The sequence below is a fragment of the Vanellus vanellus genome, assembly GCF_965231255.1.
Source record: "Vanellus vanellus genome assembly, chromosome: 9".
NCBI classification, from domain to species: Eukaryota; Metazoa; Chordata; class Aves; order Charadriiformes; family Charadriidae; genus Vanellus; species Vanellus vanellus.
The window spans coordinates 11,726,290-11,743,363 of NC_138914.1; the positions used below are offsets into that span (position 1 = coordinate 11,726,290).

The 17,074-nt window shown below is 55.6% G+C and overlaps 1 protein-coding gene and 1 long non-coding RNA gene across 3 annotated transcripts; one reads left to right on the forward strand and one right to left on the reverse strand.

Moving 5' to 3' along the window:
- Positions 1-4,042: 4,042 nt before the first annotated feature.
- CCDC71 (coiled-coil domain containing 71) lies at positions 4,043-10,857 on the reverse strand. 2 transcript variants are annotated; one of them, XM_082487764.1, is made up of 3 exons: positions 10,820-10,835; positions 10,255-10,369; positions 4,043-8,370 (listed from the first exon to the last, which is right to left on the reverse strand). In XM_082487764.1, the coding sequence occupies exon 3, from the start codon at positions 8,307-8,309 to the stop codon at positions 7,116-7,118; it is 1,194 nt and encodes a 397-aa protein (XP_082343890.1). In that variant the 5' UTR covers positions 8,310-8,370; positions 10,255-10,369; positions 10,820-10,835; the 3' UTR covers positions 4,043-7,115. The 2 variants fall into 2 exon arrangements, with proteins under 2 accessions (XP_082343890.1, XP_082343891.1); XM_082487765.1 differs by lacking the exon at positions 10,255-10,369 and having other exon boundaries at positions 10,820-10,857.
- Positions 10,858-12,515: 1,658 nt separating this feature from the next.
- On the forward strand, positions 12,516-16,520 carry LOC309675462. The gene is made up of 3 exons (XR_014269500.1): positions 12,516-12,529; positions 12,947-13,079; positions 16,017-16,520. It is a non-coding gene; the product is annotated as an uncharacterized lncRNA (long non-coding RNA).
- Positions 16,521-17,074: the final 554 nt, after the last annotated feature.

A 17,074-nucleotide genomic window follows, 5' to 3' on the forward strand; every position in this document is an offset into this window, starting at 1 on the left:
TTCTGTTGAATTAGCTGGCCACGGGGTCCCGGCTACAGACGAGACAGATCCAGTCGGAGGGTGGGCAGGCAGGCAGGAGCTGGCAGAGTGCCTGCCAGCGCAGCGCCGACCCGGCGCGTTTCTAGGAACTAACCTGGAATGCCGATTTATGTCATTTTATACCAGTTCAGCACCAGTGGCACTCGTCTGGAGCATTTCCCATCCCAAGCCAGGTATTCCATTATTGGGCTTGGGTAACCTCAAACCTCATTGGGGGGACCTGGGGAGAAGAGGTGGTGGCGGTCTCCAGCTGCGGGTGCCACACGCAGCAGCCAGGCACATGGAAGACACCATTCCATGGAGCTCACACAGGGCCGGGAGCAGGAGCCCAGGGAGGAGCAGTCTGGCGGGGCCCAAAAAAAAGCTGGACACACTGGGTGGTTCTGAGCACCATTTTACTGAAGGGCTGGACACCTGCTAAGACTTCATAACAAAAAGTTCACTTCATTTAAGAAAAAAGACAGTCTTATTTTTGTCCCATTCCCTCCGAAGAGCAGAATAATAATAATGCTGTCTTTTCACTAAACAATGCCATTCCAAAATATACAACACTGAGTGTGGAGCAGCCCAGCCTCATATTAAACATTAAATATTAATATAGCTTCGGAAACATTCTACACAAACAAATGAAACAGTAAAAAGTTCACTCAAGAACAAGATGGTCAGTTGTTGTAAATTCATCATACAAAAGTTTGTTACTCGCCCTCCCGCGGGCTGCAGCTGCTGCTACCCAGCAGTCGCTCGGGATCCCCGAACACCAGGATGCCCACAGCTGAGCCAGAGGCAACGGTTCCAGCCGGAGCAGGTTGGTCGCGCTGTGGCGTGGAGACGGCTCTCTTAGAGATGATGGTTGGCAGAGACAAGTGTGAGGGGCCGGGCAGTACCCACCCAGAGCCCCACAGCGGCTGCTGTGCCTCTGCTTGGGAAACATGGGAAATGCTATTTCTCAGGAGGGCTGCACCAGGAACGAGGAGGAAGGAACGGCGTCACACACTGTGCCTTCCCTGCCGACACTCATTTCGTCCCCTCCCAGGCCTGGGCAGCGTCGCGGAGCAGGGGCAGGAGGGGAGGTATTTCTGGGAGTAGCTTTGCAGCACCTTCTCTTTAAAAACAGCACCACATGTCTGACTGTGTCTGTGGGAATCACCAGACTCTCACAGGGGCTGCCTGTAGCAACAGGAATGGAAAGGGCTAATTAAGACAACAAGGAGAGAGTCCCAGACGATAATAAGGCCTTTAAGGGACTCCCTGGGACAAGGCCTAATTGTCCCCGCAGGGGAAGGTATTTCGGATGCTCACCAGAGGAATTCCTACACTTCCTTTGAGGGCGTCCAGGGGGTACAAGTCAGCACGCGGGGGGGGGGGGGGGGGGGGGCTCTGCAAGCCCGGGAGCAGCTTATCTTCCCCGTGGCCACCCAAACAGGGCCAGTTTGTGGGACTGATGAAGGATGGAAACCAAGGGATTAGGAGGGGTACCTGCTCCAAAAGGGCACCCCCTCACCGGTGCCCCAGAGCCTGCAGCACCAGTGCCTGCATAGCACTGCCAGACAGGGCAGGGCAGGCTCCGTCAGCCAGGCAGGGACAGAGCGGAGACTGCTACGGTACGCCACAGACCTGGCTTCTCTGTTCACAGATTTCAGAAGCAGAAGGTGGCCGGCCAGGTGCTGCTGGCATCTTTGGTTTCCCCTAATCCCACATACTATTTTCACCAGACCTCCTCAGTCTTCCTAAGCAAACTGCGGGGTCTGGCCTCAGCACCATGGCTTTGGAGGCAGCAGCCGGCCAAGCTGCAAGTGCTAGCACAGTCCCATCTACAAACAGGGTTCACTCGACACTCAGGGCTGATCCAGTGACAAGGGCTGGCTCTCCTGCCTTCTGGGACAAGGTCTCTGCTCCACCAGCCAGTGAGGCACCTGGCACCTTCCTAACAGCACCCAGCTCCAGGCAGGAGCAGGCTGTGAGGAGAAGGCAACACAAGCAGGGTGCTCTCTAGCACAGAGCCCCAAACATGAGGGCCTGGGAGCAACCTGCCCTGCTACCCTCTCCATGGATGGTGCCAGCCCACCCAGCTTGCAATGCCAAGGGACGCAGCACTGTCGAGAAAGTGTGAGGTGCCCCAGAACAGCTGTCCTCTCCTCATGCCACCTCAGCTTCCAGGAGGCTTCCAGGAGCCATCCCCATCTGACCACAGCAGCAAATGGGCCAGTGCCACTCTGAAGACTGAAAGAGAAACTGTCACTTCCACACAAACCAACAAACCTGCTTGAGCAGCAGGTGCTCCGCACAGCTCAGCACCGACCCTGCCAACCACAGCCAAAACAAGGATCCTCCCACCTAAACCTGCCCTCCTTCCCGGGAAGCTGCCCAGCTTGCCTCCCACTGTCCAGCTGCAGCTGAGACAAGCCTGCTCTCCATCCCCATGCATCCCTTGTGCCATGGCCAAAGGCCCAGTTCCCAGCAGGGAACTTGGACCCAAGGGGGAGAGCAGCTGGAGTGGCTGCACCCCCCACGCACTTGGGCAAGTTCTGGCCATCAACACAGCACAAGTCACAACTGCAAGGGCCCAAATTCTATGCTCAAGTCCAAAACCCAAGACCCCCCCGCAGCCTCTCCTGCCATAGCTGGAGCCGGGGGACTTCCACCACCTCCACCAGTGGAGACGTACTGCTGGTGTGTGAAGGCAGCCTGGAGGACACATGGCAGAGCAGGGGCAGCTGCGGAGTAGGGCTGCGGAGCTGGGTGCGCAGCATCACCCACCCGTGCTGTTCTGCTCCCGACTTCCCTGCAATGCTCTTAGCTGGCAACTGGCTGAACTCTGTGCAAGGAAACACCAGGCAGTGAGGGGTCTCAGCCCACTGCCCCCTGGCCCTGTGAGCACAAGCACTGCAGGCTAGGCAGCGGATGCCCTGGTCTGAGAAGTATCCAGTTAGGTGAGTGCTCACAACACTCCACAGAGCACACCTCCTTCCCACACTGAAATACCACTAGTGGGCTACAAAACAGGAGTAACAAAATAATCCCTTCTTATTCTGCAGAAAAAGTGCTTAAGAAATTCTGTACATGGACTGCTATGGCAGCTGGCTCTGCGGGGGAGAGGCAAACAGTTTGGAAGCAGGGGCACCACGCTACATGGCTTGCAGGGAAGAGGCCAAGGAGAAGCTTCTCCAACTGAAAGTAGAGGCAGAAGGTGAAATCTGATCACAGTGGACATGAACTTCAAAACATTTCTACCAATTAACAATGTGATTTCAACTGGTATCTGATGTCAGCTTCCCCTTCAGCTGCCTGCTGGACAAGCTGCTCTCCCCACGGACCTCGCTGACGGACATCTGAAGCATGCAGGAAGCTCAAGGACCTTGTCTGGTGGAGGCGAAGCATAAACTCTCGCTTCTTGGCAGCTGAATAAAAGGAGAAATGATTTCCACAGACTCAGTCGGAAGAACAGCCCTTTGACCGCTGGCTGAATCATTTCTCAAAGTGACAGTGGCACAAATCCATGTGGTAAAAGCATTCCTAAGAGTCTCCAAAGCTCTCGGCTGTCATGGTGCCCAGGAACAGCATAGGCCAGGTTAGGCACTTGGATGAATTCAAAGTGACTAACACAGAAACAGGTCTGAACAACCTGCACAGAGCACGCTCAGCAGAGACCACAGCACTCCAGGCAATGCATTTCTATGTGCCCTGCCTTTTACTGCTGCACAGGTCCCTGGAAGACAAGTGTTACTCTGCTGCCACAGAATAACATGGGGTGGAGGGGATCTCTGGAGGGAGATCTCTGGTTAGATCAGGTCTTAGGCAGGTCTGGTTTGATCAAACCCTTTATCTTCCCTAAACACCAGACAGCAGCGCCTATAGCACAGCCCCTTCTGTAGCCCCCTGCACATCAGTGTCAAAGGCCCAGGACGCCAGAAGCACCGGCACCCAGCCATGAGATGAAGGACAGCAGAGCCAACCACCCACAGGCTTCGGGCACCCCATCTGCCAGCACTGGATGACAGGCACCAGGGGCTGTAAAGTGAATAACAAGCTGCAATCTTTCCAGCCAAGTTTCCAAATCACGGGCGAGGGGGAAGAGGACACATCAGGAGGGCAGAGAATTGAGCTCCAGCGCTGCCCAGTAGCCCAGGGGCCCTGCAGTCTGGTAGAGATGTGCAGAAGAGCTGGCAGAGACTGGACTCATGACAGGCAAGTCCCTGAGCACAGAAATATGGGGTGCTCGCTTCCCTGGCAGAAGCCTCAGTAACACAGAGGCATTTCTAATGCTCATCTGTCCCTGCAGAGCAGGAGACCTCTTGCTGGTGGCCTGGGAAGGACACTGGGTGAGCTGTTGCCACCAAGCATTCACAGAACTCAGCTTGGTGCCAGGAAAGGCATGGCAGCACTAAAGCAGTATGTTCTGCTGGATGTGTTAAGCAACAAGTACAAGCCAAGACCTTGATTGGCAAAGACCCAAGCTGTGAAAGACAAAAGGTGATGGAGAGGAGTGGGGAGGCAGGCAGCAGTGCAGCTGGGGGAAGAAACACAGTGAAAAGGAGGGATGGGGCCTGATAAGCTGTCCTCAGGTGCTCAGCTTCCTGCTCAGGCTGGAGGAAAAGCAACCTCAACCCAAATTCACCCTTGTTGATGCATGGTTGTTTTTCCCGCCAGAGGCCAGGCACTCAGTTGGGATGTCTGCACTGCATGAAGAGGCTCCAGAGACAGCTCTTGGTGCCCTTATAAGGGGCTGGGAACAGGGGAAGCTGCTGAGCAGCCTGTCAGACAGCGATACCGCAGGCAGGAGTTCAGAGTCCTCCTCGGGAAACAGCCAAAAAGAGAAACTCCAGTGCAAGACTTCAAGACCTGGCATTTGAGAGCGTGGGAACGAGAAAGGTCTGAAGGAGTGGGAACAAAAGGGACAAAGCAATTTTTGGCCAGTTAACAGTGATGAAGGGTCCTTGTTCATCCAGCACCATGTCAGGACAGGGAACTCACTGCCACGGCGTTTTAAAACACAGAAGCAGAAGAAAATATTTCCTCCTCCTCTGCAGCCAACCAGCGGCATTCACAGGTCAGTCTCAAACACTGCAAGTTATTATCTCTGACAGCAACTCAGATACACACAGTAAAACCACACAGAACTGAGTGTGTGATTCAGAACCTGCAATCATCCTCCTGAGAGAGAACCTCCACCTGGGCGAGGGTGGAGGACTCCTGCTGTGGCTCAGGACACTCAGCTTCCCTGCCCTCTCACTCCCTCATGAACCTCCTCTCCCCTCTCCGTGCCACGGTTTTCCTCTCTGAGCTGGGGATCAGAGACTGACCCCTTTTACAAAGTGCTGAAATCCAGCCAGGTGCTAAGGAGGGGCTGAAACGTAAGGAGCTGGGGCTTCCCTGGGGAGCCCAACCCTTCAGCCAATGTCCACAGAGATTACTAGGTCAGACAACTGGTATTTTGAGCTGGTGAGAAAATGAGTGGATTACTGGTCCGCTGCTGCAGAGATCTGAATGTACAGTAATGTACAGAGCCGAGGCCATGCCTGGCCCAATGCTGCTCCCTCTCCCTGAGCAGCCAGGTTCTGCTTTTGCAGTATCCCAACGCAGATCGTCTCATTGAAGACTGTCCCTCCCAAGTGACAGCAGCAGCACGTACCGCTCCAACGCGGTTTTTCTCCTGGAGCTCGCGGATCCTTCCCTGTGGAGAGCAGTCTGTGTTCACATCTGACAGCGTGCCCCCGTCGCAGGAAGGCTGACAGCCGCCCGCAGCAGTTCCGCAGTGCCTCCTGGGGACGGCAGAACCTGTGCTCTGGGAGCTTTCACACCTGCCACGCACCTTCTCACAACATCCCAGGCGGCACAGCAAAGCTGTCACCCTTCACAACACAGTCCCGATCTCCCCTCCTACTGCCTCACCCCCACAAACCAACAGAAAGAAGCTCTCTACATTCACATGCTGGCATATATCCTCTCAACTCTTTTGCTTTTCTGCTTTAATTCAGGTTCAAATACCCCACTGAGCTCTGGGACAGGATGTATCTAATACATTCAAACACAACCTGTGTCTTCCCTACTGGCTCCTAGAACCGGCTCCTGAAACATCCAGCAACAGCAAAGCAGTTAACATGGTAAGCAGGACACTTTACACAATTCCTGTGAACGACTCCAGCCCTTCGGCTCTTACCATCACAGTTCCTGTTCTAGGTCTGCACCTGGGGTACAGGAGAGCAGAGCAACACTGGGTGCTGAGGAGGAATGGCCCTTTGGAAGCAAACCCTACCTTGAGTTCAGAGATTCTGCTACCAATGAACGGAGGAGGCACCTAGAGACATCAGGCAGACTTGCAGGCAACAGCCCTGTAACACTCCCCCGCTCTTATGCAGAGGTAATACCAAAAGTCTGATTAAAACTACAGTCAACTATCAGCTGGTAAATCTCCAAATTGCTGGGCATTTCTGGAGACAAACAAGTGGCTATAACTGTGCCTGCCTTTGAGCTGCTCAAGAGAGCCCAGAACAGACTGTCACAACACTGAATCACAATGAAATCCTGGCACCTCTCAACAAAGGACTGGCTGAAGGGGCGGGGGAACAAAAGCTATCGAACCCAATCCCAGAGGGATGGAGGAAGTGCATCTTCCCACAGTTCCTGGGCCATATGCACATATATGGATATATAGATATATAGATAATAAAGTTATAAAATTTGATCAAAATAAACCCAGTAAATGTACAGCTTGAAAAAGAGCAATATCACAGTGCATCAATGTCATGAGAAAGTCCCGCATTCTCCCCTGCACGAGAGTGCAGCCTGCCCCGTCAGAAGAGTGCCCATAGGAAGCGAGCCCTCCAGCCTGCTCAGCTCGCTGCAGGCGAGAGTCACCATCCCGCGTTCCAAAACAGGGGGTTTGTATTTCTGCAGTCAGTTCTGCATAGCAGTGGTAGACAGGCAGAAACAGCGCAAGAGCAGGCTGCGCCGTCTGCAGGTTAGTTGACATATCGTCACCAAGTACCAAAAACCCAGAGTTATTCTTAAACTTCTCCACACTCTGGTGCCAAGCTCATATTTACTTACTTACAAAAAGAGTGACAAAGTGAAGAAACTCAGGGGACATTGTGAGAGTGGGACAAGGGCTGGATTCGGATGACGGGGGACAGGTTGACCCTAAGAATCTTCTGTGCTCTCCTCCTCACTTCATCGTCAGAGGAAGAGTTGCCCACCTTGATGGTCCGAAATTTCAGCAGGTTCAAAGTGCTCTGAGGCCGTCGAGATTTATTTCGGACAGGAACGGTATTTGCTTTTTTCCTCTGTGGTGCTTCTCTTGCCTCCGTAGCTCTTCTCTTCTTCTGCCCAACACTCTCCCGGTAAGCGCTGCTGTCCTTCCACTCTGTTTTCCCCACCAGAGCTTCCTTACCTTTGATTTTCAAGGTCTTGGACTGCGGTGTTGTGGTGCAGCCTTGGGACGAGCTGCCTGTGACTCTCCCATTGAGAACTCCCGAGGCTTTGCAAGCATTGCTCTCCTGCAGCACTCCACCCTTTGGTCCCTTCAGAAGATTTAAAGCGAGGGTGGCAGAATCCGGTGTTTTCTTTATCAAACGCTTGTACCCCTTACCTTCTGTTATTTTAGTGGTCTTGCCTGAAGAAAACTGCCTCGGCGGATTTGAAGCCTTGAGGAGTTTAAGGTCTGAGTGAGAGATCCCTAGACGCCCTTGTGTGTATTTGGGCTCCAAACAGGATGCGGTGGTTTTCAGTGGCACCAGAGCTTCCAGAACCACTGACAGTCTCATGGCTGGATACACATCAGGATACATGTTTGTAGGGAAGCCTACTGCTGCAGCCTTGGACGTGCCAGATCTCGTCTGCTTCAAGGAGCTCAACAGGATATTTGTGGAATCCCCTTTAGAGACAGGCTGAGTGGAGACTTTTGATGAGTTCACCGAAACGCTGGTGGGCGAAGCAGACAACTTTGCCATGGCTGTGGTGTTTCTAGCCAGACTCTTAGCGGACTCGGCGGCGTTGGTGCAGTTGTGCGGGGTGCTCTCTTTTGTCTGACTAGGTGTGTCTGCTGTGCACGAGCTGTACCCATACACATCCTTACTCCTCAGAATTGTGGGCTGGTAGCCCTCCTCCTTCAGGCTCTGAATGAAGGCCACCAGCTGGGTCTCTGTGTCCGAAAGATCCTTGGACATCGGGTTGAAAACTCGGAGGGCTTCCTCCAGCACTTTCTGTCCTGCAGAGGAAATTCTTGACCAGGAATGGACAGCTTTTTCTTCCACATTGTTCACTGCAATATTCATGGCATTAGGCAAGTGGGCACTTCAAAAAGGTCCAAATTACTGGAAAAACAACCCTTGACACCTCAAAAGACAGAGAAGATAGTTAGCTTACAGCAACTGAAATCACCTTGCATTTTTAAGCAGGGACCTGAAACCATTAAGCTTAGGCGTGGCTACTCACAAACGTTGGGTCAGATTCTGGGAATAACCCAAGTTAAAGCAACATCAAGAATATCCTGTCACTGATCTATCTCCGAAGTAAGACTAAAACATCTCTTGCAGAAATATCCTCAAACCTAAACAAAGATTTCAGGCAACCCCAACCAACTCATCCCAAGCTGAAGGGTTCCAATTTCTCAGTGAAATCCGCAGCTTGTTTCCAGTTTGAGTTTGACACACCCCAGCTTTGGGTAACCAGATCTCATTTTTCCCTTGGTAAAGCAGCCCTTCATTGATTCCTCTCCCTGCACACAATAGAGCCATCTCAACACTAAGCAGCCTGAGCACCTCAAATCTACCCCAGAATCACATTCAATTTTCCAGCTTTCTAATTGATTCTGCTCAAAAATTGATTCTGAGTCCCTGCCAAAGCTAGCACCCTCCCAAAGACCTGACAGCAGAGCTGGAGGCTATTTCAGTTGCGCTTCATTGATGCCGAATGCTGTGGCAAGGCAACACCGCTCCTTGCTGTTCTCTTGTTTGAACAACGGTCTGCAACTTGCTGTCACAGCAAACTGGTGTTGATCCAAGGGCACTCGCTGCCAAGCGAGGAGGAAGCAGGAAATTCAAGCAGGGCGGCATGAAGGAAACACACATCACCATGGCCAAGCGTACAATGGCCTGAGGAACAACGCTTTGATCATGCTCAGGGCACTACACAGCTGTCTGCCCAGGACAAAAGCACTATTTATTACTTTAAATAAAAAAAATAGGCTCTGAAGAGCAGTCCATGTAGGACTTTGTGATGTACCCAGTAGAACTCTGATCCTCTCATGCTGTTATAAAAGCATTAGCTTCATTGATACCTCTCAAAATAATAAGGTTTTTCCCTGAAAAATCCTTTTCAGGGAAGTGCAGAAGGTGTTGGAGACACTATAGGAGAGGGCAGTGAACAGGCAAGAAAGCTGTGATGTAAAAGTTAGGGCCTGAGCAGACAGAGCGAAGAATTACTCATGTCCAAAGTTCCTCCCAGAACTCTAGTTTCACTGCAACCCTGGAGCCTGGGAGTGCCGGCCCTGGACTGCTGGCTGCACAAGCAGGGGAGAGACACAAGCCAAAAAGCTGCCACAGAAGGGGAAGCACAGGTCAGCGGGGGGGGGGGTGGGGGGTAAGAGCCTCCACATGACAGACTAATCTCAGTCAAGTGTTCTGCAGACGTCACGGCAGAAGAGGGATTTGGAGGAGGATAATGCAGTTGCTCTGCGACAGGCTGGGGATCTCCCACGGAGGAGGGGAGGCAGGCAGGGGAGTGTTCCAACAGCCATGGCTGGTGTCATTGGCCAGCGGTGAGATTTGCCACCTCCAAAGCGAACAGGTGGTAGCAGGCACAGTGAAGCCAGCAAGGATGTAAAGCTTAATCCCAAGCTGGTAGAGAGGGAGAAACACAACTAAGAACGTGCGCTCAACAGGCTGCTAAATGGATCGATCATCTTCTGCTGAGAACTTCAGGCTGCAGGAAGCCCAGGAACAGCTGGGACACCTTAAGGGACATTCTGATGTTGAACGGAGAGGCTGTAATATCTCAGCAGGGACAGGACATCTCATCATCAATTCGCTCAGTCTTGTTTTGTGCAGTGCAAGTTGTAGTAGTAGTGAAAGCTAGCCATAAGCAGGCATGCCCAGACAGTCTGTCCACCCAACAGCAAATTTGTTCACTACAAACATTAGCAGGGGATGTGCCCTCGCTCAAGTGCCACAGGCCCACAGCACTCCATGCAGGGATGCAAAACGCCAGCAGGACCCTCACGAAATGTTCGAGCAATGCCAGGCCTGGCTGTCCGGGCACAGTGCTCAAGGGAAGGGCTCTGTCGTGCTTATCCGTGTGCATCGGATGGGCAAGCCGGCTGCTGGCAGGACACAGCCTGGGGAGAGAGAGGCTGATGTGGTGACCCAAGGAGGGCTCGGCAGGGACCGCCGGGGCGGGCAAACCCCCGGCTCAGCCTCTCCTCCTGGCCCACCCCTCGGTGGAGGAGATGCCCCTTCCCGAGCGCCCGTCCCTCGCACATCCCCTCCCCAGGCCCGTCTCGGTAAAGAGGGGCCGGCGGGAGCCCTCCGCCCGCCGAGCAGAGGGGCCCCGAGGCGGGGAGAGCCGCCCGGTGCCGGTGTCCCCTCTACGGAGCTGCGGGGAAGTGATTGATGCAGACAGCGGGTGCGGCCGCCCCGCTCGGCCCCGCGCCGGCTGTCGGGCCCGGGGGGGCGGGGCCCTCAGCGCCGCGGCTCCGCCTCCAGAGCCCAGAGGCCGCCCCGCCGGGCGGCTCGGCAGCGCCCTCGCCCGGGAGCGCGGGGCCCGGGCACCGCCGGCCCCAACCTACCGGCCGTCGCCAGACCCGCACCCGCCGTTGCGCTGCGACCGCCGCTCCAACATGGCCGCCCGCGGAGCGCCGGAAGCACCTCCCACTTCCGCTTCCGGCCCCGTCCGTGGACCGGGGCCACGCCCACCCTCACGGAGCAGGTTCGGCCACGCCCCCCTCAGCCCCATCTCCGCCCCCGCCGCGTTCGCGGTCTCCATGGCGACAGTGGCCGAGGCGCCGGTGGCGGGCGGCGCGGCTCCGGTCCGGCAGGGGGCGCCGGCCGGCGGAAGCCGCGCGGGCTGAAGCGGCGCCGTTTCGAGGTAACGGCGGCGCGGCCGGGGCCGGTTCCGAGGCGATGAGCGGCGGGACCGGGCGGCGGCAGCGGCGGTTAGTGCTGCATGTGGACCTGAACAACACGGTGGTGGCGGCGGACGCCGTGTCGGGGCAGGGCCCGCGGGCGGCCCTCAACACCTTCCTCAGCACCGTCACCTGGGGCCGCGCCAGCGCCGCCGGTGAGCACCGGGGCCGCGGGGGCCGAGCGGGCGGCGGCGGCGGCTGAGCACCCTCCTCTCTTGCAGGCGAGTGGCAGTGGGCAAGCGACCGCCCCTCTCTGCAGCCCCCCTGCCCCGGCGCGCTCAGCTACTACAGCCACCACGGCCGGGACCCCGCCTTCACCGAGGCGGGCCCGGGCCGGTGCTTCGGCAGCCTCCACGCCCGCCACCTGCGGCTGCTAGAGTGGCCGGGCCGGCCGCACGATGTCTTCTCGGTCCAGGGGGAGGCCAGCAAGAGCTACCACCTCATCCTGCCTGCCTTCTTCCGCCTCCTGGACGCCCTGCACCGGGAGGAGAGAGCCTTCGCTGTTGTCTTCAGGACTTTTGGTACCGACCTGCCCCGCACCCTCCAGGCTGTCTGCTGCGCCCTGGCCGGGCAGCACCCCCAGTTCCCTACCCTACGGGATGTGGCGGTGAGTGGCACCCCAAGAAGGGCAGGCGGCCTGCATGGAACTCCCCCATGTCAGGCTCCTCTCGAGTCATTCGGCCATCTAAAAGCTTCTGTGGAGAGGAAACACAGCCAGTTTCTCAGGACGAAGCTCTTAGCTACCAGAGAGCACATGTGTGGAGATCCTGTGTGTGCATGTGGATCCTGGGTGGGAAAGGTCTCCTCTCGGGTTATCCTGGGTTTGGCAGAGCATCCTTTCTCCCAGAGAGGGGCCACTGCAGCAGAGCAGGGCTCCCTGGCTCAGCCATGCTCTGCCCCAGGCAGCACACTGGGCAGGAACACTGGGAACGAGCTTCAGCAGCTGCTTTGTATGTTCCTTGGAGCATTGATGGGGAACAGAGATTGAAACGGGGGCAGTGTGCAGCTAGGAGGCCATTCCTTTCCATCCCAGGGGAGGGGATGATTTTTGGCTGGGGGGGTTCCAGGCCTCTTCTTGTCTTCTCCCCAGTGCTGTCCTTCCACACTGCGGTGGTGGGGAGTCTCCACCCTGCTGCTTGTTGTCTCTGCCAGTGCACGAAACAACCTGTCTGTTTTGGAAACCTTTCCTCTCCTGCTTTCTGTGGTCCTGCAGCTCCCTGTGGACCTCACTCCTGGCCAGATACGCTGTAGCAAGAGAGGGGTGGTGCTGACAAGGGGAGCAGAGCGGTTGGCCAGCCAGGAAGGCGTAAGAAAGCTGTACAACTACTTCAGCTCTTTGGAGGGAATTGGAGGCTTCCAAGACCACTTTGACTGGTGAGAAATAAGGCACCGAGGAAGTGGATTGGGCATTTTCTTCTCTCCTGTGATTCTCCAAACTTCTGGTCTGGGATAGCTCCTAGTTTTGAGGTCTTTACATTGTTGGGGCCCCTATCACTTACATGCTCCTCACTTTGCCAGTGTACAGCCTGATGGGGCTCTTGCATCTTCCTTCAGGTCCCCATCCCTTGGGGTACCTCCTGCTTTTCTCCAAACACCCCTTGATTTTTCATCTCACTGCAAAATGCCTCTTTCCTGGAAGGTGGCAGCGGGCAGAGGGACAGGTCGGTCTCCTTCCTTCTTACCTGGCTCACAGAGTTGCCCTGAGTGTGCAGTGCAGCCTTTCCTGCCTTTACCGGAGAGTTGCCGCCCTCTCCCTCCCCTGACTGCTCCTTGTCCCACTTGCTGTTTCAGGTGGGCCAGAAATCAGTTCTCTTCCCGGGGTGGGAAGCCCCTGTGGATTGACCCTCACGATCCCAATGTTCACCACATCTTCATCGATGACAACATCCGGCTGGATGATGCAGACACCATTGTTCATCCCCAGGTAAGCGGCTGAGGTCCCCTCTGGCATCAGCTACCAGCGCTGCAGGTTGTTCCCAGAGAGGTCAGGCATGTTTTGTCCCCTTTGTATAAGCATCAGTGGCAGCGATGCGCGGGGCTGCCCGTGGGGACAGTGAGATGGGCCATCAGCAGGGAATCATGGGATTTTCAGAGTTGGAAGGGACCTCTAGAGATCATCTAGTCCAACTCCCCTGCTAAAGCAGGATTGCCTAGAGCACATTACTCAGGACTGCATCCAGACGTGTCTTGAAAATCTCCAGAGAAGGGGGCTCCACTACCTGCCTGGGCAGCCTGTTCCAGTGCTCTGTCACCCTCACCGTAAAGAAGTGTTTCCATGTATTTGAACAGAACTTCCTGTGTTCTAACTTGTGCCCATTACCCCTCGTCCTGTTACTGGGAACCATTGAAAAGAGCCTGGCTCCATCCTCCTTCAACCCACCCTTGAGATACTTGTACGCCATAATAAGGTCTCCCCTCAGCCTTCTCTTCTCCAGGCTAAAGAGTCCCAGCTCTCTCAGCCTTTCCTCATAAGTGAAATGCTCCAATCCCTTAATCATCTTAGTTGCCCTTCGCTGGACTCGCTCCAGCAGTTCCCTGTCCCTCTTGAACTGGGGAGCCCAAAACTGGACACAGTATTCCAGTTGTGCAGAGTAGAGGGGGAGAATGACCTCCTTCAACCTACTGGCCACACTCTTCCCTATGCAGCCCAGGATTCCATTGGCCTTTTTGGCGACAAGGGCACATTGCTGGGCCATGGATAATTTACTGTCTACCACTACCCCCAGATCCTTCTCCTCCGAGCTACTTCCCAGCAGGTCCGCCCCTAACCTATACTGGTGCCTAGCATTCTTCCTCCCCAGGTGCAGGACCTTGCACTTGCTTTTGTTGAAACTCATTAGGTTCTTCTCTGCCCAGCTCTCCAGCCTGTCCAGGTCACGCTGGATGGCAGCACGGCCCTCTGGGGTGTCAGCCACCCCACCCAGTTTGGTATCATCAGCAAACTTGCTGAGGATACACTCTGTCCCTTCATCCAGGTCATTAATGAATATATTAAACAAGATTGGACCAAGTATTGACCCCTGGGGGACACCACTGGTTACAGGCCTCCAACTAGACTCTGTGCTGCTGATCACAACCCTCTGAGTTCTGTCCCTCAGAACTCTCAATCCACCTCACTGTCACCTCATCTAGCCCATACTTCCTCAGCTTCCTAATGAGGATGTTATGGGAGACGGTGTCAAAAGCCTTGCTAAAGTCAAGGTAGATGACATCTACGACTCTCCCCTCATCCAGCCAACCAGTTATAACATCATAGAAAGCTATCAGATTGGTCAAGCACGATTTACCCTTGGTAAATCCATGTTGACCACTTCCAATAACTTCCTGTTCCTCAACGTGTTTGGAGATGACATCCAGAATGAGTCGCTCCATTACCTTCCCAGGGACAGAGGTGAGACTAACTGGTCTGTAGTTCCCTGGGTCCTCCTTCTTGCCTTTTTTGAAGATCGAGAACAGCAGGTGCTGGCTGCCTGTGCTTGCTGCTGAGTGCCACTGCTCTGCCGGAGTGAGTCAGCCCTGCTCCTGGCAGCAGCAGGCCAGCCAGCCTCGGCGTGTGGTCACGGCTTGTCTGTGACACTGAATTGAAGGGGCAGTGTTTGTGGTGGAGCACGCTTGGAAAAGGGGATGTTTATGCAGACAGAAATGTGCCTAGAAGTTGGACAACTCTTGATGCTCAAACAGGAGCTGCAGCTCCATGTGTGAGTCTGAACCCCTGCCCGTTTCCATCTGGGAGGAGACAGGGCCGGGGGGGAAACCTGCAGCAGCCGGTGAACAGTCAGCGGCGTTTGCCAGGCAGCTGGGGAGTGGCGAGGGATGGGATGCTCGTCAGATATTCCCTTCCATACAAGCTCTCCCAGCTCATGGATTTGTAGCTGGTGGCAGGAGTTGTGGCTGCCCAGAGCGGACCTGTCAGGAATACGCTTCAGTCTGTGCTGTGCCTGATTCAGGGGAATTAATGCAGATGGCTCTGCTGAGAGCCTGAGGCTCCTGTGTGTGGCAGCTGCTGCTTGCATGTTTGCAGCAGCCTGAGTGTGGCTAACACAGCTCCACGCGCTGCATTTCAGCTTCAGGCTGTTTCTCTGATCAAGAAGTTCCTCCTTTGCCATCTGTAGCCAGCATGGCTGGTCAGTCGGGCTGCTTGGCTTGTCTTGGGGCAGCCGTGCAGCCAGCCCCAGGTCTCCCCACACTCGATCAGTCAGGTGGGATCAGGTTATCACGGCAGCAGACCTCGCTGGGGGTCTGGGTGGCAGCCAAGCATCACACCAGCAGGACTCATCCCCACTGCTAGGACTTTGCTGTTCTACAGCCAGGATCAGTAGGTTGGACACCAGCTTCCCCTTCTCTTGCGTCACCAGCCCTGCAGGGCTGTCCCTGTGTCAGTGGTGGTGACAGAGCAGCACTGGGAGAGAAACACATAGCCAGGTGGGCTTAGGCAGAGCCATGGTTAAGATCAGAAGGTGAAGTCCTTATTCCCTCCTGTGTGTCCCCTCCTGGCTGTGGCAGCCAAAGGAAGAGCTGTTGGCAGAGGTTTTCCTCAGGGTTAGCTGTTCCACAGGGCCATTTTCTTCCAGCTGTGTGGTGTTGCCTGTTCCTTAGGGGAGGCCCAGCCACATGTGTGATGAGCTGGTGTGGGAGGGAGGGGAAGTCCGGAGAAACTTCATCTTCTACCAGTGGAGTGGAGATGGGAGCCCCTGCCCTCTGCTACTGACCCATGGCCAGTGTGAGGGTGCCTGGCTAAGGACAAGGGCAGGGTGCACCACAGGATATGTGCCACCAGGCTCTGTGTTCCTGTTGGGTATAGCCATGGCATTGCTGCCCGTGGAGGATGCAAGTGCTTCTGTGTGCTGCTCTCTCCCCGCAGGTGTTTTCAGAGCGGAGCAGCAGCAGCCTCAGGCGTGTACCCACCTCGGAGCTCTACGACATTTGCCTGGTGCAGACTGACCTGCTGGAGGCCATTGCAGACGAGGACTATTTCCTGCGCTGCGTGAGGAGATGTGAGGAGAACTATGACCACTACCTGGCCAGCACGAAGAAGGATGCGCTGAGCCAGCAGCTGGATGGACAGTGATGCCACCTCCTGGGGCCGAGGGGCTCTGGAATGCGACATCCCCTGCTTCTTGCTGTGCACAGGCAAAGCTGCAGGCTGTGCTCCTGCTTCGAGCTGTCCCCTCTCTCTCCAATGCATGACATGCCTGCTCAGTCCTACCAGGAGCCTCCATGCCCAAGCACAAGCATCCTGCGAGCTTATGTGATGGGATCCCTGGAGGAAATGGCTTTCCTTTCCTCAGCAGCGCTGCAGGGAGCTGCCTGCCTGGCTGGCAGGGCAGGGGCAATGCAGGCAGCCACACAGTGTTCATGCCTTCCTTCCCGCTCCCGTACCGGTGGCTGGTGCCACGGTAAGGGCAGTGTTACTGGTGGCACACCTGAGTGCCGTTTGTGCCGTGGTGTTCTCCCCAGCAGAGCTAGCGATGCCATGTCACTTCTGCCTGTTTTTAAAGCAAACCTTTCTAGCTTGTTTCTGTTGTGAGTTTCCTGCCTGCCCTCGGTTCTGCCTGTGCTGTCAGGTGGAAAGTGCCTTTCCTGGCATGTTCAATTTTCAGGGCTCAGCCAAGTGGGGACGAAGGTGAGGGTTTGGGACCAGTGTGCACCTTCCTGACGCTGCTGAGAGACCCCAGCATGGTCGTGCTCAGAGTGGGGCCAAGCTCATGCTCTGTCCCCAGCAGCCCTGTGGTAGTGATGGGCAGGGGGTCCTCTTCAGGACTGGACTGTGGCTTCTCAGCTCCCTCAGCCTGGTGCCAGGGAGCGCAGAGCTGGAGTCACCATCGTTGGCTGCCGCCGAGGGGTCTCTCTGGCCCCTCTTCCCGGCGGGGTGAATGGGGCAAGGGCAGGGGCACGGCGGGGCCGGCGGCACCGAGAGCC

Coding starts and splice junctions, on each gene's coding strand:
- CCDC71 (XM_082487765.1), bottom strand. CDS start 8,309: ATGAATATTGCAGTGAACAATGTGGAAGAAAAAGCTGTCCATTCCTGG.